The 22,485-nt window shown below is 41.4% G+C and overlaps 1 protein-coding gene and 1 long non-coding RNA gene across 2 annotated transcripts in view; both read right to left on the reverse strand.

The window, feature by feature from the left end:
• Nucleotides 1–22,485, reverse strand: part of LOC148129833 (uncharacterized) — a 304,663-nt gene that overhangs the window by 272,592 nt on the left and 9,586 nt on the right. The window lies entirely within an intron of this gene.
• CMTM3 (CKLF like MARVEL transmembrane domain containing 3) lies at nt 2,800–17,935 on the reverse strand. Its single transcript, XM_026672039.2, has 5 exons — nt 17,510–17,935; nt 10,404–10,559; nt 7,434–7,529; nt 5,891–6,011; nt 2,800–5,612 (listed from the first exon to the last, which is right to left on the reverse strand). The coding sequence occupies exons 1-5, from the start codon at nt 17,864–17,866 to the stop codon at nt 5,587–5,589; spliced, it is 756 nt and encodes a 251-aa protein (XP_026527824.2). The 5' UTR covers nt 17,867–17,935; the 3' UTR covers nt 2,800–5,586.

Here is a 22,485-nt window from a genome sequence, read left to right on the forward strand (position 1 = left end):
GTTCTGTTAAAACACCAGCCTTAATAGACTCCTCAGCCTTCTTTAAAGCCTCTGCTTTCCTGGCAGGAGTTGAAAAAAATAACATTGCGTTGCCATGGGCAAACTCTAAGGTGTTTAACATGCAGTGCAAGCCTTTTGGTAGGTCTAGAGAAAGTGTGTAAAAATGTGGAATTTGGTTGGCAGGGACCAAGTTGAAACAGGTAGCACAGATGTATTCGTCAATTCCTTGGGCAGCACAAGTGCTATTATGAAACGAGGGGGCACCAATAAGTAAAGAGAGATTCTTTTCCCTAATTTAAAATGCTTTCAAACATCTGCCAAGTTGCACTTGATTTTTTTTTTTAGCAGAGGCTTTTGAAAAACGAAGTATTGGATTGTTTCAATACCCACTGCAAGGCACTGGCACTGTCTTTTAGACTTTTTCAGAAATCAAACTTTTGTGACCAAAAATCTTACCTAAATAAGATTTCCAACAAGTTAATAAAAACAGTGATTTCAATTTGATCCTTTTATTCCAGGGTGAAACCGTATTTAAAGTATCACGTCTAACTTACTGGATATTGTGAAATAAACATTCCTCCTACTAAGAAAGGGTTAGAGAAAAGCATGATTATATAGCATTGAAACACAATTGAAGTCCTTATTTTTTTTAAAAAAACAACTATTGCAAATGTGTGCCTATACCTTACCAGCAGTTTGTAAAAAAACATTGCAAAAATTGTTTAATGCTGTGGATTTAAGTTACAGTAAATATAATTAGATCTAAAATTTGATTATGGTTTCAGTTTACAAACCTGGTTGCTGGTGAGCTGAATCAGCTTTCAACCAAGACTTCCAATGTGACCTACATTGTATCAGATAGAATAGTTTGTTTTCAAAGTTTTATCTAGCAGAAAATCACAACATCTTTTCAGAAAGAAAATCTACTTTCAAGATTGTGTGGTCAGCACATCATTTCCCTTAGCTTTGCTGTTTAGATTGACAGGCCCTTCTGAACTCTGCAGCTTGGGGAACATATTTTCCAATACAATCAATGGAGAATTGATCAGAATATAATTTCAATGGCCTGGGATTACAACAGGAGGCTTCATACACCTTCTGTTACTACAAATGGTTCCGAAACTGCTATCAGGCAGCTTCAGAATACAGAAATAAATCTGGTGATCTTGCATCTGCATAGTCTAAATATTGATCATTGGATTGACCAATTTAGGAATCTGGTATTTCTGATTTAGAACACACCACCAGCAGCATGGTAAATATGGGTGGAAAATCAGTAATCTGTTAGTTCAGTGTTTTATCAACCTCCGCAACTTTGAGCTGGCTGAGGAACTCTGGGAGTTGAAGTCCACACAAGTTGTTGAGGTTGAAAAACCCTGCATTTGTCATTCCAGAACACAATTAACCATATTCCACAAAGTTATGGTGGTTTCAAGACAATCTGTACGGCCTTTTGCTTTAGTACCAAGAAGAAAAACCTTGAGTGCAGAAAGTTTCTTCCTGCATAAAGATACTCTTTGACATTCCATATACGAGGATTTCTATTTGTTGTGTGAATAAGACGTGTATCCATTGCAAAGTTTCATGAGGACAAATAGCAGTTGTATGCCATGCACTTTTAATTTCCAATATTACTCTGCATTTATAAACTTCCAGGATGAAGGATTGTAATGATTTTTACTTAAAGGCCAATCACCAAATTGCTGCTTGGTCAGTTCTTGTTTTTAAATTTATTCCTATGTGGTGTATTTTTTATCAGTTTTTCCTTTGTATATTGGCATGGTTTATTCTGGGTAATGTAAAATTTAATATGAGTATCCTTCTGCCTTTTGATCTATACTTTTTTGGGGGATACACCAAGATATCGGATTCTATAAAATTCTCATGGTACTTGTCTATTTTCATTGTGTGTTTTTTAAAAAACTTGTATTTTTGTATGTAGGACAAAATCATAAGCTTTCAGAGTACTAATCTCATATGGAATCATTGTAAAGGATTTAATAAATGGGTAGGAATAATTGTCTTCACCTGTTGACCATTTGTGTCTTGAGTGACTTATATACCCAATTGTTTCATTCCATCTAGGAAAACTGTCCGATATTCCTAACAAGGACTTGAATTTGTCATTCTTTGGGAAACCAAGCAGTACTTGCTCAGAGTCTTAAATCTATTTCAATGTGCATGTTCAGATAACTAGGAAAAGCTCTTATACTACTGGTATTCTTTGACTTACCTAAAAGAACGTCATCAAGACCAAACTGATTTTATGACTTTTTTTTTTTTGGCTGTTAATCTATTCCTATTCTTCGCTTGCTTTTAACCAGTAAAGTAAAACCAGATTCAGCAAAAAAAATAAAATAAATCATGGTTATGTGACCATGAGGTGCTGCAAAGAGATAGATATAAATGCAGGCCAGCGGCAAGCACCTGAAAGGCGTCCACACGATTGTGGAGAGTATGTGTGTCCATTGTAATTTTGGAAGTGGGTCACAAATACCTTTTAAGGACCGTGTCATAAGTCAAAGATTACCTGTATCATTTGCGTTGGTCAGTGGAGACTTTGATGTTCAAGGTTGAGAGGAGTGTCCTCTGAATGAATTTCTCAGCCCTAATGTATAAATAATTGTTTACTGCAACCCTTTCTAGTGTTAGCAATTTCTCTATATTTAAAAGTGCCTAATATGAACTTTCGTTTTAAATAAAAAAGCTAAGCCATTACTTTGCCAACACCCATCAAATTTCCCTTGATGTGGCTACCTTGAGGATTCAATTGCACGTGTAAGTAAATTACTCGAGGCAGAAGTACCTTTCTTTTTATAAAATACACTCACAGTAAAAACAGGCTAACATAGTATCAAAAGATTACAAAATTCAGATAGCATAAGATACACACAATCAAACCATGAATCCATTTCTCAATCCGTCTATAAGCAGCAGCATGTCTGTCTAAATCATAAAAGTTAATACAATGGAACTGAACTGGTCATTTTGTGTGCTGCAACTGAAGTGACTTCTGGATACCTATACTTTAAGGCTGTTTTCAAATTTATTATTTTAGGCATAACCTGAGATTACCCTAATCTTAAATCAAGCATCCATAACCAGGGTACAAATTCCGGAAGTAAATTTGTACAGGTAAAATTACATTCCAGAGATAACGTTTAAGAATCAGACAAGTAAATTATGACTTCATAGCCTTCATTTTTATGATTCTGTTAGCACTTATTTCCACAGGTACATCAACGCTACGTGCCTGCCAGTGAAATACTGCATAACCTTTATCCATTCCTGGAAAGTTCAAATTTTATAATCAAACATTAGTTCTTGGGAAAGGTTTTTGATCAACTGATCAAAAATTATTTTTCCTCTGCAACTTTGCATATTAGTGAGGTTTTGAATCCTGTTGTTACTAAGGGATTTGAATTACAGACCAAAATTTGTCTGAAATCTGTAATGCAAAGATTATTTCAAACAAGAAAAAAACCTGAATGGTTTCCCTGAAAGAGATGATTAACAGAAAAGTCATTAAGGTAGCCAAGAATAGGCCATTATGATTGTTCTTACATCGGAAATACCCATATCTTTCCAGATAGTGCAGATATTTAAATAATATTAAAGCTAGTGAACACTTTAAAATGAAATATTGACATAGATTTACTCCTACAATTCCAAAATGCCTTCCTTGTTCCATTTGACACGCGCACTAGAGTTCCTTCAATTGAGAAAAAAAATCACAGACTAAACCACATGCAAATGACTATATAAAAAGAAGCAAAGACGGTAAAATGCTCCTTGGGGGAATTCCAGAGAAGCATGAATCAGAATATAGCTAAACTGTTGTGTTAACCCAGTTCAGAAACCAGCCTGCTGGGTCCTTCCTTCTCTTATTGCTAGGACCTGCCTGTAGGATTTATCAAAAGAAAAGACATGTTTGCTTTGTCTTGATAACTGACCTTCCCTACAAAACTAATACAAATTGGTACTAAGCATATTAAATATTGTGTAAAGATGTATTGCATCACCGTTTCCTTCATTATAGGTAGTCCTTGTTATCACTGTTTGGGCTGGCAACTTGCTAAGGATTGCAGTTGTTATGGGAGATATGTCACTAAAACAGACTTACGCGCCCTCACTTCTGCTGTGGTTATTGAGTCACCCCAGGTCCTTAAGCGAGACTTCAAGTGACCATGACTTGGGCTTTTTGACTGACAGCTTCTCCATGCTCGTCCACAGCTGGTTGTGAAGGGGATAAATGATTGTGTTGGCTGCAGGACGCTGCGATGGTCGTAAACGCTTGCAGGTTGCAAAGCACACACAAACGGCAATCACAAAACTGCAGGGATGCTGCAATGGGCATTAAGTGTGAGGACCAGTTGTAAAGGTACTTTTTCAGCAGCATCGTAACTTAGAACCATTGCTAAACAGGGCAGTCCTTAAGCAAGGACTGGTATATGGGAGGGGAAAAAAAAACCAGAAGCAGAAGGAATTGCATGCCTGGTTCACATTATACTGGGATTCTTTTCAGTCATCCTAGTTTTCGATCAAGAGAACATCTAAAAAAAAAAAGACCACTATATCTTGCATAGTTTTCTATAGCTCACAACTCACAATTACTGGTGGAGCTATCAATCAAATCAAATCAAATCTTTATTATGGTCATAGGCCAGAATACAGTCAATAAACAGTTTTTAAAAACTAAATATATAAAAAATATTTTTAGTTATTTTTTTAAACTGTAATCTCTGCCTCTCCATCCATCCATCATCTATCTACTGTCTATCAAATTATTGTTTGTATTTCACCCTTCTTGTGCTGATATATGACTGTAATAAAGATTTGATTGGCTGGTTTGGCTATCGAAAGCCTAAGCACTGGGTGATCACCATCCATGCTCTGCTTCTGTACCTCTGGTTTCATGAAGTTAGGTAGGCTGGCTAGGTAGGCAATCACAAAAGTTATGAGAAGGAACACCTTCATCACACTTCTTTGGTATGTCTAGGTATGCAATTACTGAATATCTGACATGATTTTACGGAATCATCTTATTTTGGCTTTATTCATTAGGGATTTAAGTTTATTTTCATTATTGCTGAATTTGTCCTGAGTTTAAATTCAATCTAAGTTTTAAAATCAAGCCCCTTCTAACCAATAAGCTATTGTCTTCCGAACTCAAGAACAAAAACCATGGAATAAGTAGGGGGGAAAAAAGGTTAAAGCTTGATATTATGTCTACTACAGAAGAAACTCCATGTTGCAAGATGCTAATGACTTCTTTATACACCCAGGGTAACATAAGGAGTCTGTTCATAAAAGGTTTGGCCAGAAAAATCTACCGCAATGAATGAGCTTCAGACAGCAGCAGGTCAGGTTTCCTTGTGTAAATTATACACAATAATATTCCCAGCATGATTTTGGTGATCCCAGTTGTAGTAACAACAATCTGTAAAGTTCACTGAAAAAGGTTAAAATATTCAAGTTCACTGAAAAAGGTTAAAATACTCAAAACATTAATCTTTCCTCTGCTTTTTCTCTTTTTCCTTTTCCTCATTACGTCTTCCTCATTTCCCATCAAGGTTCTGCCATTCATCAGTCAGAATCTGAATCTGAGTCATCTGGGGGAAAAAAATGAATGTGAACTTTCATACTAAAAATAGAGAATGAACTTTTAAAAAATACAATTGTAGAGGACAACCGATAAACGGGAAGTAACCATATGAACTGTAGTTTTTCATTTACCTTAAACTAGAGCGGTATTTTTCAAACTTGGCAACTTTAAAATGTGTGGACTTCAACTCCTAGAATTCCCCTGCATCATTAGGTAGCAAGATTGCAGTGAAACTCTAAATAGCAAGTGTGTTTGGATAGCAATGCAAGAACAGTTTAAACCTACTTTCTGACTTCTGTGATTTGGGGGCTTCGGTGGAATCTTCTTGTTTTAGAAACGTTGCCAGGTCATTAAATGTGAAATAGACGTAGGCACAGTAGACGATGGTGGTGATAAACCCAAATACCTGAAGGTCGAGATAGAGGAAATACAGAAAGGATGAGTTTTTAAAATATGGAGAGGGGAAAAAAAGGGAAAAGAGCGATAATGGGTAGAAATAACAGAATTCAGCCCACATGCCCGTGTCTCCATTTTTAGTCTTAACCACCCTCGTCTTCAACTCATACAGCCAAAATAAAGAATACAGGAGAACAGAATATGGGACCTTGGAGATCTTCTAGTCCAACTCCGTGCTCAGGCAGCAAACCCTACATCATTTCAGATGAATGGTTGACCAATCTCTTCTTAAAAGAGACTCTTCCAGTCTTGGAATACCCACAACCTCTAGAAGCAAGTTGTTCCACTGATTAATTGTTCTGTCAAGAACTTTCTCCTTAGTTCTAGGTTGCTTCTCTCCTTGATTCTCTCCTCAATTGTTTCTTGTCTTGCCTTCTGGTGCTTTGGAGAGTTAACGCCCTCTTCTTTGTGGCAACTCATCAAATACTGGACCGCTATCATCCTATCTCTCCTAGTCCTTCTTTTCATTTTCATTATAATGAATGCATTCAATGGTTTATATACCAGGGGTCTTCAAACTTGACCGCGTACAGACTTATGGACTTCAACACCCAGAATTCCTCCTCTATTCACGTTAGCTCAGGAATTCTGGGAGTTGAATTTCACAAGTCTTAAAGTTGCCAAGTTTGAAGACCCTTGGTTTATAGTTTTCCTATGGATAGTATCTGGCAACTTTTTGTAATGACATCTGGTCAAATTAAAGTTGGATCCCTAGAGTAAGAGCAATCTTGAGAATAAGGGATGAGAATAACACCTTGACTCCACCCTAGATCAGAAAAGGGGTATCAGTCATAAATACATATAGAACAGATTAGAAAGTAAAGGGAAAATGTGCTGCTTTTTCAAACGTGGTACGTGTTTGTGTGAATTGTCATACAAGTTTATCCTTCTTTATGAGCTCTTTTGCATCTGTAATTCCAGCTTTTTGAAATATTTGGATTTTTAAAGAAAGCTTCATTGGTGTTAATGGAAGCTTTTTAGAATGCTTTACTTCAATCTGGGAGAGCTTTTGGAGAAGAGAGGCATATGATTAGAGAAGAAAGAATCTTCCCAATTCTCTTCCCATATTTCCTTCATGAACCAATGAGTTGAAAAAAGTATTTCTTTAAAAAAAATAATAATAATTTCCACTGATATAAATGGAAGAGCTACTCCATTAGAATGTATGGGGAAATCATAGCTAAAGGAATTTATGAATTCTTTCTCCTCAAAATGACCACCCAAATTGAGCAATGAAGGGTGAAGAGCAACAATAGATAGGTTTAGACAGAATTACACTCGCCAAAAAAAACAAAAAACCAAACAGGTTTGTGAAATTAACTCTGCTGGGAGAGAAAATATTGTGTGCAAGTTTTGTTAAACAGAAACTTACCCCGGCTGCCTTCGATGCGGTGTCCGTATACTTTGAAACGGCAGCAATGGAGATGGCAAAATATATAATAGCAGCAATAATTCCACATAAAAAATCCTGCAAAACCAATGTAGTCAGAGAGAAGATTATTAACAAGGTAAATAAAAAGGTATATATGCAGAGTTGCCTTAGGATATAATTTCGGAAGGAAATCTACGGCCCTTCCCTTGTTTGCTTGAACTACAGTTTTCACCAGATTGAGCCAGTTGTGGTCCAATATTAGGGATCCTGGCAGCTGTTCCGTCATATTTGGTGCTCCCCAATCCTAATTCTGCTCCTGGCCAGCCTTTTCCAACCTGGTGTGCTTTAGATGTGTCAAGATCACAATTCCTGACAAACCCTTCCAGCTAGCAGGATCTGATGAAGATCCTTGCTCCTTGTTGGGAGAAGTTTTATAAGAGTCTTCTTTAATTGTTGAGTGTCATGTGCCCAGCAATTACGAGATGGCGCGGCAATGATTTTATGCTGGGGGCACAGCATAAAACTTATCTATTCCTTGAACCAACAGGAATCAGATCTGCCATCAGGGGCTGCAGAGCCTTTAAGGGCCAAAAAGAGACCGCCGAAATATGCTAATACAATCTGCATATTTGCAGACAATTTATTTCCCTTTTTCTTTTCCTGGCACAAGGAAGACAAGCAAATGTACACAGCCTGCAGAAAATCTGCTTTATTTTTTCTAGTGGGGATGACAACCACTGGCATCTGAATTACAGAGTTCAGCTAGGTTAACACCTCCGTTATTATTAGGTATCTGGGTTACGGCACGGCAGTCTTTGGACCGTAAATTAGACGGCTGATGGAAAATAATAAACAAAAGGGGTGGAACCAAAACTCCGTGGCAGTGCTGTGTGTTTTTCTCTCTGTTTTGCTTTGCAAAGTGGAGTCTTCCTGGAAGGCCAGCATCTCCTGGTGGTCAACCGTGCAAGAACAAGGAAACTCTTAAAGCAATTATTTTCCTCAAGATCTGACTGAGATGCAATATCGCAACCAGCTTCACCCTCAGTCCAGGCTGCCCGTCATTCAGAAAGCAGGTTTCAAAGGTAGCTTGCTCAAAAGCCACAGGTGGAATGCAACTGAATACAGCTAGTCCTTGACTTATGTCTGGTTGCTTAATGGCTGTCTAAAGTTAGGACGGACTTCCCAAGGTTACGTACGAACTGGATTTGAAGTTCCAATGGCCACTCGCCCCACCACAATTACGCGATCATATTGGGGGGGGGGGGCTTAGCAACTGGCTCACATTTACAGCCATTTGTAGTGTCCCATGATCACATAACCTTGATTTATGATTTCTGACCGGCTCAAGGTTGACTCGGCCTTTTATCCTTCTGAGGTTGGTAAAATGAGGACCCAGATTATTGGGGGCAAGAGGCTGACTCTAAACTGCTTAGAAAGGGCTGTGGACCACTGTGGAGTGGTATATACTCTATACCACCAGACTTGAGATTCTAGGCTTAGACAACGTTGAACTACGCCGGCTAAAATTGGACTTAAGCATAGTACATAAAATGATACGTTACAATGTCTTACCAGTTAATGAATATTCAGCTTTAACCACAACACAAGAGCACACAACAGATATAAACTTTATGTAAACCACTCCAAACTCGATTGCAGGAAGTACGATTTCAGCAACAATGGTCAATGTCTGGAACTCCCTACCTGATTCTGTTGTCACCTGTTCAAACCCCCACTCCTTTACTCTCAAATTAACCTCAATTGACCTCACCCCATTCCTAAGTGGTCTGTAAGGAGCGTGCATAAGTGCACAATTGTGCCTACCATCCCTGTCCTATTGTCCTCAATTATTGGTTCTTATTTCTTATATTTAAACTTATGTTTATTCTTATTTCTATTGTATTGTAATCTTTTGACAAAATAAATAAATAAACAAAATAAATAAATATATAAGTAAATATAAATATAAAAGTGCTTAGTGCTATTGCTATTTTCTTTTCCTTGGAAACTGGCATTTATTTCTTGCAAAAAGCATCCATTGTGGAGAATGGATTTGCTTAATAGCACTTAAGACTTTTATACCGCTTCACAGTGCTTTACAGCCCTCTCTCAGCGGTTTAGAGTCAGTATATTACCCCCGACAATCTTGAGTCCTCATTTTATCCACCTCGGAAGGATGGAAGGCTGAGTCACCCTTGAGCCTGTCAGGATTGAACTGCCGGCAGTTGGCAGTTAGCCTGCAATACTGAATTCTAACCCCTCAGTCACCAAGGAAAGGAAGGGAGGGAGGAAGGAATGAAGGAAGGGCAATAGCAATAGCACTTAGTTTATATACCGCTTTACAGTGCTTTACAGCCCTCTCTAAGCAGTTTATAGAGTCAGCCTATTGCCCCCAACAATCTGGGTCCTCATGTTACCCACCTCGGAAGGATGGAAGGCTGAGTCAACCTTGAGCCTGGTGGGATTTGAAGTGCCAAATTGCAGGTAGCCGTCAGTCAGCAGAAGGAGCCTGCAGTACTGCACTCTAACCACTGCGCTACTACGGCTCACAGCTCATAATGATCATGGTGCTCACTTAATGGGTGTGAGGAGTCACTTAATAATTGCTTCCAAAAAAACCCCGATGTAACATTGAGCATGGTCAGATAGTGATCTACTTAATCACCAACACAATTTACAGCTGTCATTCTGGGCTCAATTATGATCCTAAGTCAAGGACAACCTGCATCTGATGCCAGGCATGAGTACTTCCAGAAGTAACTCTCAAGGGTAGTAACAACATGAAAGTACCAATCACCCCTTCCCCCTACCCATCATTAGGTTGTCTGGAGGTGATGGAAACACCACCTCAACCTGCTTTGAAACGATACCATTCAGCCTCCTTTCTCCCCTGCGAAACCAACTCACCTGCCCACCTGCAAACCACGTCATAAATTAAACACCCCCTCCGCCCGCAATTCAGCTACTTACCGCCAAAAGCCAATAGATGCCTCGGAACTTCTCATTCAGCTTTAGGGAATAGGAAACGAAAAAGCACGAAGCAAGTAGAAATGTCAGTAACGGCACCATCATGAAAGGTGTAGCTGTCGAAGCAATGTAGCAGATGAAGATGATAAAGGAGAGAGCCTGAAGGACACAAAAACGGAGAGTGTAGGTGTTACCCATGAGCTGCAGAAGATCTGTTGGGAGTCCACTCAGTCTGATGACCCGGGGAATGGCACGAAGGCAACACAGCCAGGCAATAGGTAAGAGTCCTTTTATTTGTTCCAACTTTGCCCCCAATGTCCCTTTAACTCTCCAGCCTGGAGCAAAGCTCTCCCACGAACCTACAACAGACTCTGGCTGCTGATGCTCCAGTCCAAACACTGTAAGCAGAATGACTGCAATCACTCCAGCAAGACAAGGTAATGAGTCCAATAATTCCAGCAAGGCAAGATAAGCACACAGAAGCACAGCAATAATTCACACAGATGAGGAATGCCAGGAATGCAGTCTAAAACTCACAACACTAGATGAATTCAGTGTTTGTTCCCGACAAACAACCCCTCCCAACTGCCTCTCCTTTAAACTCCATCCCCAGGTGTGCCTTGTGAAAGGAATCAGGGCCCTTTCCTCCCCCGTAAGCCACACAACTCATGTTGCTTCCTTCTCCGTTCCTCCCTGTGTGCCTTAGGATGAAGAGGGGGTGGGCCTGGTCAGTCAGTCAGTCAGTCAGTCAGTCAGTCAGTCAGTCAATCTATCTATCTATCTATCTATCTATCTATCTATCTATCTATCTATCTATCTATCTATCTATCTATCTATCTATCTATCTATCTATCTATCTATCTATCTATCTAATCTATCTATCTATCTATCTATCTATCTATCTATCTATCTATCTATCTAATCTATCATCTATGTTGTTAAATGAGTCTTCCTCGCCACATTCGCTAAGTGAATCACTGCAGTTCTTAAATTAGTAATCCGGCTGTTAAGTGAATTCGGGTTTCCCCCATTGTCTTTGCTTGTCACAAGGTCGCAAAAGGGGATCATGCGACTTTGGCACATTGCAACCGTCTTAGATAGGAGCCCGTTGCCAAGTGTCTCAATGTTGATCGTGTGCCCATGGGGATGCTGCAATGGTCATAAGTGTGAAACATGACCGTAAGTCACTTTTTTTTGAGTGTTGCTGTAACTTCAAACGGTCACTAAACGAACGGTTGTAAGTTGAGGCTTAGGGTTAATTTTGCCTGGAGGGGGGAGAGGACAGGAGACAGACCCCTTTCTAAATAAACCATGGGCCTCCACCCAGATTGTTTTTACTTGTTCAAAAGACTTTATTGGAAATCCCAAGGACATAGAAGGCAGTGCGGGAAGTTGCATTGAGCTTTGCTGCCTGCCAGCTCTGTTTAATCTTTCTTTAAATTAAGACTCTTCAAAACAATTCATCTCTCTCTGGGGGTTGGTGGACACCACTTCCTATTCCTTTCGTTTCTGCAAAGGGAACTGGTGCAAACTATTGCAAATTTCAGCCAGCTGTGAAATAAGAACTCGAAAAGGCAGAACAATTTCCAAGAAACCCAGCAGTTCCTGTATCTTTTTTTTTTTTTAAATCCAGGAAGTCTTTGTAAGTAGTATGAACCGCTAAAAATGGAGGATGGTGAACTTCAAACATAGCTGCAAAGAAACAGCTGCCCCTTTACAATATACATGTGTACACACCCACACTCACCAACATTTTTTGGCAGAGATTTATCTCTGGGGAAACCCTTGAAGGGACTGCTGATAACCCTGCAGTGAAGCCCAGCTTAGAATGGAATAACAGAGTTGGAAGGGACCTTAGAGGTCTTCCAGTCCAACCCCCTTCTTAGGCAGGAAACCCTACACCACTTCAGACAGATGGTTATCCAATCTCTTCTTAAAAACTGCCAGTGTTGGGGCATTCACAACCTCTGGAGGCAAGTTGTTCCACTGATTAATTGTTCTAACTGTCAGGAAATTTCTCCTTCGTTCTAAGTTGCTTCTCTCCTTGATTAGTTTCCATCCATGGCTTCTTGTCCTGCATTCGGGTGCTTTGGAGCCAGGGTCGCCAACGTTTTGGACCTCAGGGACCACCAAACTCCTAATTTTAAATCCCGTGAGACCCTGGGAAAATCCCAAAAAACAATCTGCAGGAAAGTTCCCCACCCTGTTTTCCTAATGATCAATCATTCTTTATTTGGGATCGCAGGATACCGTCTCCAGCTCCGTTTTCAGGGGGAGAGAGAGAGAGAGAGAGACTTTTGGCTTCATGCAAGGAAAGCAGCAGAAGCAGCCAAAGTCTTTATTTCTCTCCCCAAACTCCGCCAGAAATGAGTCTTTGCAGGCACAGCCTCTTGGAGCAGGAAGCCTTGCAGGGTCCCAAAGACTCATTTCTGGCGGAGTTTGGGGGAGAGAAAGAAAGACTTTTGCTGCTTTCCTTGCGTGCAGCCAAAAGCAGAAGAAGAAAGAAGCGGAAAGAAGCAGCCCAGTAGCCAGGCGAGGCACGTAGGGCGAGTGGAGCAAGTTGCCCCCCCTCTGCCCTTTCCCCCCTCCCCTCACTTCCTCGTGTTGTTCGCAATGCAAGCGACACAAGCCTTGTGGTCCTGTGGGCCGTGTAGGTGGCGCAGCCTTGTGTTCCTGTGCAGCCTGGATTAATTGCTTTGAGGGGGGACGTTTCTCTGCGGACCACCAAAATTTTCTCGTGGACCACCAGTGGTCCCCGGCCCACCGGTTGGAGAGCACAGCTTTGGAGAATAGCTTGACCCCCCCCCCTCTTCTTTGTGGCAGCCCCTGAGATATTGGAAGACTGCTATTATGTCACCCCTTGTCCTTCTTTTCATTAGACTAGACATACCCAGTTCCTGCAACCATTCTTCATGTTTCAGCCTCCAGTCCCCTAATAATCACCGTTGCTCTTCTCCGCACTCTTTCTAGAGTCTCAACATCTTTTTCACATGGGGGTGACCAAAATTGGATGCAGTATGTCAAGCGCGGCCTTCCTAAGGCATTATAAAGTAGAACTAACACTACATGTGATCTTGATTCTATCCCTCTGTTAATGCAGCCTAGAACTGTGTTGGCTTTTTTGGCAGCTGCAACTCTGTGTCCTGGCTCCTATTTAAGTGGTTATTCACTAGGATTCCAAGATCCTTCTCACAGTTATTACAGTTGAGCCAGGTATCATCTATATTATACCTATGCATTGGTTTTTCTTTCCTTATTTCCCACGTGATCTTCATTTGGTATTTTAATTCATTAGCCGGCTGGGGAATTCTGTGAGTTGAAGTCCACACTTCTTAAAAGTTGCCAAGGTGAGAAAAATTGTCCTAGCTACACTATTGTCATTTCTAATCCCCACTCGGGAAGGCAGAGCGGTGCAATCAAATTACCGCAACTTTATTGGCTTGCTACGGCTTGGAAGGACTTTGCTGTCCTGCCCAAAGCGAATGTGGCAAGATGACCCATATCTACAATGGCCACATTTTCTTGGCAATACGGACAAACCTAAAGAGCAAGCAAATCTGAAAGAGGTTCACTAGAATTTAAAAAAAAAATACTTATAAGCAATTGGGTAGGGAAGTTTTAAGGCCTGTGGGACTTCGAGTCCCAGAATTCCTCCTGCAGTCATGTTAGCTCAGGAATTCTGTTGAAGTTGAAATCCGCGAGTCTTAAAGTTGCCAAGTTTGGGGACCCTTGTTCTAATGGAATTGGGGAACTACAACCCCGAAATGCCCAGCTAGTATGGATTTCTTGGTTGTTCAGCTGAGGACAGTCCCAAAGCCTGGATTTTGCAAATGATTTCTTCTCTAGCATGTCTGACTCAAAGACAGACTTCGTTCCTGCGAGGGAACAAACGAAGAATGCTCAAGATTATCTAGTCTGAGAACTGAAGAAGCTTCTTGGATGAGAAGCGAAATGTCTTCAAGGAAAAACCAGGAAAATTCAGTTTGCCTTTTGAAAAAAAGCACCTTTGGCACAACCATGACCTGGAGGACTGAGAATCTCCATAGATATTCAGGTTACCTAGTGACGGAAAACGGTCCTCCGTGAAAATTCTTATTCAACTCTTTCTCTTCCTCCTAGGTGGGAGTAGTTTCTACTGATGAGTTGCTACAGAGAGCAAACAAGAGTTTTTTGAAAAAAAGAAAAGAAAAGAGGAGATTCACAGCTCCTGCAGACACAAATTCTCTACCATGTAGCCATTGAACAGGTTCAGGCTTGGATAGGAGTTCGAGTTTTCCCGGTCTGCCTTCCGATCCACGGGGGCTGCTGGGCTGATAAAATGGGGGTGTTCAATGGTGGGATTCAATTTTTTTTACTACCGGTTCTGTGGGTGTGGTGGGCATGGCTTGGTGGGCTTGACAGGGGAAGGTTACTGCAAAATTCCCCTTCCCTCCCCACCCCACTAACCTGCTTTCCAGCTCCGTTCTCCTGTGCAGGGCAACCAAAGAAGACCCAGCCAATCAGCTGAGATTTGGGAGGCGGAGACTAGATGGGGGCAGGGCCAGTCAGAGGTGGGATTTGCCGGTTCTCCAAACTACTCAAAATTCCCGCTACTGGTTCTTCAGAACCAGTCGGAACCTGCTGAATTCACCACCTCTGGGAGCGTTCCTACCTTCTTCAACTCCTCGAGAGCAAGCAGGATAAAAAAGATGAAACAATAAATGCTAATGGGAATTTGTCAGATTTTGGCAAATCCAGCTAGTCTCGACTTACAACCCTTCGTTTAGCGACTGTCCAAAGTTACAAATGAAAAAAAAAAAAAGCAGCTTATCCTTGCACTTAGTAGCATCCTCCTGGCCCCGAGATCAAAATTCAAGCGCTTGGCAACTGGCATGTATTTTTGCAACGGTTGCAAGTGTCATGCGACCACTGTTTGTGGCCTTCCCAGCCAGCTTCTGAGAAGCAGAGTCAATGGGGAAAGCTGGATTCGTTTAACATCTGCAGTGATTCGCTTAACAACCGTGGCCAAAAAAAAAAAAAAGATCACAAAATCAACTCACTTAAAAATTGCCTTGCTTAGCAACAAAACCCTGATCTGAACTGCAATTCTAAGTCCAGGATTCCCTGTCCTAATCAGCACAGAATCTTAGAATCAGGTACAGAAGAACAAAGGTGAATTTTCTTAGGCTGGAGGGGAAGGGCTAGTGACTTTTTTTGATTGATTGATTTATTTACTCACCATTGTTCTTTGTAGAGATATTCCTGATTTTTCTGGCCCACTTAAGGTCGATAGGAGGTTAAAAGCTGTGCTCTTGTTAATCCCATCATCTTTCCTAGTATGGCTAGATTCAGCTGTTTGACTGCACAAGTCTAAAAGAGGGCTGTGAAAATATTTACAGACCCCTCACATCCTGGACATAAACTGTTTCAACTCCTTCCCTCAAAATGATGCTATAGAGCCCTGCACACCAGAACAACTAGAGACAAGGACAGTTTTTCCCCAGACACCATCACTCTGCCTAAACAAATAATTTCTTCAACACTGTTCAACTGTTTACAAATTACTAACAGTAATTTACTAATTACTCTTGATCTTCTCATCACTCCTTATCACCCAACCCCTCCCACTTGTGACTGTATGGCTGTAACTTTGTCGCTTGAATCCTTACGATTCATATTGACTGTTTCCTAGTATGATTCGATTGCTTATTGTACCCTGTGACTATCATTAAGTGTTGTACCTTATGATTCATGACGAATGTATCTTTTCTTTTACGTATACTGAGAGTATTTACATCAAGACAAATTCCTTGTGTGTCCAACCACACTTGGCCAATAAAGAATTCTATTCTATTCTATTCTATTCTATTCTATTCTATTCTATTCTATTCTACTCTACTCTACTCTACTCTACTCTACTCTACTCTACTCTACTCTACTCTACCCTACCCTACCCTACCCTACCCTACCCTTAATCTGTGGTCCATGGAGATTCTGTCATGCAGGTCCTGGTTGTCTCAAAGGTTCTTGAAGCCATTTTGCTCCTCATCCAAGAAGCTTCTGGCCAGAAGTAATAAAGCTTCTTGGATGAGAAGTGAAATGCCTTCAAATAAAAACAAAGGAAGTTTTCGGAAAAGCACCTTTGGACATCTGTTAACCGTATTTTGCTTTAGCAAGCCACATTCACAACCCTGTTGGTTGTCACGTCTGAAGAGGTTTAGGGCAAGCTGCAGAAATCTTACATTACGGGATTTACAACTGACACCAATGATGTCATACTTGGCATAATGTGTTCTGCTTTGTCTGTTGTGCAAACTCAACACTTTTTCCAACGAACTATAGTCAAGCAAACTAGGGATTAGGAAAATGTAAAACTAGTATGGTAAAAGTTTCTATATTACTATTATTACCTTTATTGTCAGGAGTACAACATGTGTACAATGAGATTGGCGGAGCCTTCTGAACGTCTATCAATAAATTTTCCTGCAGTGTTTCTCACAGACTGTGGTCAAGGTTTCCCCTCTTTCATGGGATTGACTTAATCCATCATCCTGCTCCTCCAGAGCTCACCTGGATAGTCTGCGGACTCCAGACGTTGCTGCTTCCCCTACACCTTAAGAAATACACCCCTTGGGGTGCTTTGATACAGTTAACCCTGATTAATTTAGGATCACAGAGGCATAAGCGTGCTGCTGCTAGAACGGCAGCTCAACGTGTCGTGGGAACGCCGTCACCGCTTTCTCTCGCGGGCCTGTATAACACGTAAGGGGCTCCGCTGGGGGAGGGGTGGGGGCGTGGCAGGTCTACCTTTCTTCTCCCCGGTTCCTTTCCAAGGAAGCGACCCCTTTTTGCAAATCGTTCCCGCTTTGGCAGAGACCCGCCTCGGGCATCGTCCGCGTGGGTCACGAGCTCCCCCTCTCGAAGCCCGGTTGTTTTGCAGAAGGAGTCGTGTGAACGCGACGCGACGCCCGGCCCAGGGCTCGCTTCTCCCTTTCGTTGCCAGGGATGAGCTCACCCACCCTCGGCCTGCCTTTCCCCACCCCACGCCTGAACTTTACAATGGGGAGGGCGGTCCCCTTGCCGTCCCCCCTCCCCGGACCTCTCCCCCACCCCCAGACCCGGGCTCTTACCGCCTGGGCCAGCAGTAGCAGCCCTTTGCGGGAGCTCAGGAACGTCTTGAAGGCCAGCAACAGGCGAGTCTCCGCCGGCGCCTCGGCCGGATCGGGGTCTTCTCCTTCGCAGCGCTCCATGCTTTTGCAGCGCTTCGCTTGCAAGGGGATCGACTCCGCCGGCGACTTTGCAAGAAGATGCAACCCCGGGCGGCTCTTTTCTTTTCTTTTCTTTTCTTTTCTGGCTTTCCGGAGGAGGAAAACGGAAACGGGTCGGAAATCAGGCAAACCCGCACAATCTTTGCGCGCGGGTCCACCAATCCTGGTCGGGGCTGGGGGAGAGGCAGGCAAGCAGGCAGGGAGGGAGGCAGGCACCATCTCGGCTCCTCCTCCTCCTCCTCCTTCCTCCGGCCCCTGAATTGAGTGAATCCAACGCGGGGTCTGCCAGCCCCGAGAGATGGCAGCGTCCCTTGCGCGGCCAGCCGGCTCAGGATCGCGGCGCTAGAGGGGGAACGCGGGAGGCGCGATCCTCTCGCCGCGCGAATACCTGCTTTGCTGGACTGGTCGCGGTCGGTGGGGGTGTGTGTGAAAGTCCCAGCGAGCGAGTCCCACGCACACAACCCTCTTCTGTCGAGTCCGCGCCTCGCGTTCGTGGGAAAAGTGATAATCGCTTCGGGGACGAGGTTCTTAAGCGTACGAACGCAGAAAGGCAGGCTGGTTTGGCTAAATCGGGGGTGTCCAACCTGGACAACTCTTTAGACCTGTGGATTTTTGACTCCCAAAATTCCGAGAACGGGAAGTTGGCAAGTCTTAAACCCAAAGGTAGCAGCTTCTTGAATGAGAAGCGAAACGTTTTCAAGGAGAAAAAAAAATCCCCAAGAGAATCCAGTTGCCGTTTGGAAAAACATCTTTGGGATAGCCATGACCTGGATCACTGAGCATCTCTATTGGCCCAAGTCTTAAAAGTTGGTGAGGTTGGCCATCTCTGCTCTAACTTGATCATCTAGAACAGGGGTCGCCAACCTTTTGGACCTCAGGGACCACCAAACTCATAATTTTAAACCCCGGGGACCACTAATATGAATTTTGACTGACGGTGGCTTGCTGACATCTGATCTAACCCCCCCCTCTCTCTCCCCCCCCTCCTCTCTCACACACACAAACACACAGAGGCTGGGTGGGATTCAAATTTCTTGACAATCGGTTCTGTGGGCGTGGCCTAATTTGTAGGTGTGGCTTGGTGGTCATATGACTGGCTGGGCATGGCTTGTATGTCAATATTATAAATATTTATATAAATATTTAATTTTTTATAAAGAAGAGCAACTTTTACCCAAAATCAGGCCAATCGGCAGGCAGATTGAGTTGCTGACATTCACTTAGAGATCTGTGTTTCTGCCATCAGCTAGTTGAGTCGGCACTGCTTCAGTCCTAAAGAAGTCCTTAAAAGCAGAGCCGAAGATCTAAAGATTAGCTAGAAAGCAAGAAATCCAACAATTTCCTGCTTTCTAGCTAATTTAAATCTCCTGGCACAGAAGAACTGCTGATGGTCGGAAAAAGGAAAAATAACAACTTAGCAGGCAAGTTTCCCAGGTAAGGTGTGAATGGGCGGGGAGGGAGGGCCATGTGGGTGGCACAGCCTTGTGTTCCTGCGCAGCCTGGATTAATTGCTTTGGGGGGGGGGGTGCTCTGGGGGTGACATTTCTCTGCAGACCACCAAAATTTTCTCACGGACCACCAGTGGGCCATGGTCCACCAGTTGGCGACCGCTGATCTAGAACAGGCGTCCTCAAACTTGACAGCTTTAAGACTTAAACTTGCCAAGTTTGAAGACCCTTGATCCAGAACAACAGAGTTGGAAGGCGGGGGTCTTCTACTCCAACCTCCTGCTCAAGCAGGAGCCCCCATACCATTTCGGACAAGTGGCTGTCCACTCTCTTCTTAAAAGCCTCCAGGTTGGAGCATCCAAAACTTGTTGTTCTGGATCAAGGGCCTTCAAACTTGGCAAGTTTAAGACTTGTGGACTTCAACTCCCAGAATTCCTGAGCAAACATGACTGGAGGAGGAATTCTGGGAGCTGAAATCCACAAGTCTTAAAGCAGTCAAAAGTCTGTTCCATTGATTGTTCTGTCAGGAAGTTTCTCCTTAGTTCTAGATGGCTTATCTCCTTGATTAGTTTCCGTCCACTGCCCTTGGTAGGGCTGTTGTGTTTAAAGCAGATTTGGCTCCCCCTTGATGGTTAATAGGGAGGCCGTCCCACCTTTGAACAGATGGACAAGTCCGAGAAAAGTCTGTAGGGTTTGTAGAACATGACCTTGAGAGGCGAGGATGGTTGATTGAATAAGGGGAACCAAGCAGGGATGACATTATAAGGAATGAAAAATCTTTAGTCTTTTTTGCAAGTTATGCAAAATAATCATGATTTAGAACATGTATGCAGACATAGTGTTGGCTTTATGTATAACTTAATTATGGGGGATAATTAATTTAGGCAAAAATCAATAGACTGAAGTGTCAAGAGAAAGACTTCAGAAGACTACTGAGGATCAGTTATGTCAAAAAACTGGACTACAATGCTTTTAATTAATTTTCGCCTGGTTAAGTAAGTGAGCTAATTTCACTATCAATCCTACCCACATTTAACTAGGAATTTGGCGAGTTGTTATCCTATTGTATGTGGAAGACATAAGCAAGCTTTCTGGAGAATTTTTGGGAGAAGTAATTTCAGCAGGAATTTTTTTTTTAATAACCTGTATAGCTATAAAATGATCCATGAGTTTATAAACATGAATAACTTATACTCCTTTGCTTGTTTGATGTATAACATGGAAATATATTTAAGTCTACTTTAGAGGTTTTTATTGTTTGTGGCAAATGGAGCTGTAAGCTTGAAGGAATGTAGTTTGTCTTCACTGATGCCTGTTTAGACAAGCAAAAAAAAATGCCGAAAGCAAAAAGAATCAAGTTATAAGTCCTGGTTTTTGCTTCTACCGTATGAAACTTTCAGAAAGTTGATTAAGATTCAGAAATTGACATTTTGCCATAAAATGTTCAGTCTTTCTTTTTCTGAAATATTACCACCATGGGCAATTTCTATTTTTTTTTAACTATTCACCTGATATTTTGCAAGCCTTAAGTTTGCCTGTATTGAAAAAAAGATCTGCTTTCACATATTGTTCCACTTTTCCATGTACTGTATTTCCAAACATTTATGCTACCACGCCTTAAATCATTTTATGTATTAGTTAAAAACAAGTACAAGGACATAGTTTGGTGTTTTCATTTTAACAAATTCATAAAAGGCTTTAACTATTTTTTTTCCTTTTTTAAAAAATTTATCAAAAAATCAGAGTTGGGAAATATTGGCATGTAGAGGAAGAGAGAAGACTGGTTCTTTGGAAGAATTTACACAGATGAAGACTTGGTGGTTTGCATGAAACCTTTTAAGCCAACAATTCCTCATCTCTGGTTTATCTTAAGTCAGTATCAGAAACTATAGGATTATTTGGTTTATCCTGGTGCACAAAAAGCCAGGAATGTCAGCAAAAACCTTCAGATCTTCTCATTGTTGGTGTGGAATGAAAAGGAAAAGCAAGTCTTAAGGCTTGTTTGGCACACCTAACTGTTGAGCTTTGTGCCTGAATGTGACATTCCCCCTCCTGCAAAAAACCTTATTGCAATATTATTGCTAAGAATGGGGTACCTGCTTTTTATAGCGTAAGCTACCCAAAAATTGAGTTAGAATTAGGAACCAAAACAATAAATATTGGGTGGTTGTTTTGCCCTAAAGAAATTATTCAATGAACTTCATTAATTTTATTAGAGGTAGAAAAATGTAATGTTATTCCATGAGAATCAGTTTGGTTTAATGGTTAAGGTGCCAGAGGTTAGAAAGCAGGAGCCCGTGAGTTCTAGTCCCACCTTAGCCATGAAAGCCAACTGAGTGACCTTGGGCCAGTTCCTCTCAGTCCAACTCACCTCACAGGGTGGCTTTTTTAATATAAATTTTATTGAATAAACATTAAAAACAATTGAACACAGTGCGACTTTCTTGGCCATCATTTGGGCCATGCAAGCTATAGTATAGAGATACACATAACAGTTAATTTCCTTTTCCCCTTATGTTATTAGTATAATGCTAGCTGCATATTATTTCTATTTACATTTATCTACATTTATCTACAATTATATACATATTTACAACCGTCTTTTATACTCGTGCATTTGTATCATCTTATATTTGTCCATTATATTCTATTCTCTTTGGTTTACAAAACTTTAACTTTCTTTCCTGTAAAGCGTCAACTTTTTTTCTTTCTTTTTCCTTGACTCTAGCCATTGATACATTTTACTCCAGACTTCATAATACTCTGTCTCATCTTTGATTTCTAAAGTTCATCTGTCCATCTCTGCACAGACTAGTATTTTCTTTATTATTTCACTTTCTGTAGGGGTATCTTCATTCTTCCAGTTTTGGGCATACACCAATCTTGCAGCTGTTATTATATGTATCATTAAATATATTGTTCCATTACTGTATTTCTCATTAATAATTCCCAGTAGGAAAGTTTTTGGTCTGAACTCTATTTTCTGGTTAACCATCTCTTAATATCCAAGCCTTTATTTTTCACCAGTATTTTTTTTTTGCTTTTATACATTTCCACCACATATGATAATAGGTCCCTATCTCTATGTTACATTTCCAATGATGTGGTGATACCTCACAGGGTTGTTGTTGGGAAAATACAAGGCAAAAAGATACGTTGGATAGGCACTCTGGCTTGAGTTGTTTGTAAAACCAATAAAGGATGGGGATACAAATAAATAAAAATGTTGGTTACTGCTACATTTCTACTCTGCACTGTCAGACAATAGTCTAAAAGGTTTTTCTGTCCGACTTCCTCTTTTTGAGTGCTCTGCTAAGATTTGCCAAGTTGTGTGTCTCTGCATTTGTGCAACATGCTAACGAATGGCCAGAGGCTAAATGTTTAACTGGA

This window comes from Notechis scutatus, chromosome 9 (genome assembly GCF_049901735.1).
Source record: "Notechis scutatus isolate UNSWTSFEM ecotype Mainland chromosome 9, rNotScu1.2, whole genome shotgun sequence".
NCBI classification, from domain to species: domain Eukaryota; kingdom Metazoa; phylum Chordata; class Lepidosauria; order Squamata; family Elapidae; genus Notechis; species Notechis scutatus.

What these genes read in the sequence shown, in the direction of transcription:
- CMTM3 (XM_026672039.2), bottom strand. Translation starts at nt 17,866, where the DNA reads ATGGTGCCTGCCTCCCTCCCTGCCTGCTTGCCTGCCTCTCCCCCAGCC. An exon ending in GCATCTATTGGCTTTTGGCG is followed by an intron (nt 7,530 to 10,403) that starts GTAAGTAGCTGA and finishes TTGGTTTTGCAG; the next exon opens with GATTTTTTATGTGGAATTAT. An exon ending in CCGCATCGAAGGCAGCCGGG is followed by an intron (nt 6,012 to 7,433) that starts GTAAGTTTCTGT and finishes CTCGACCTTCAG; the next exon opens with GTATTTGGGTTTATCACCAC.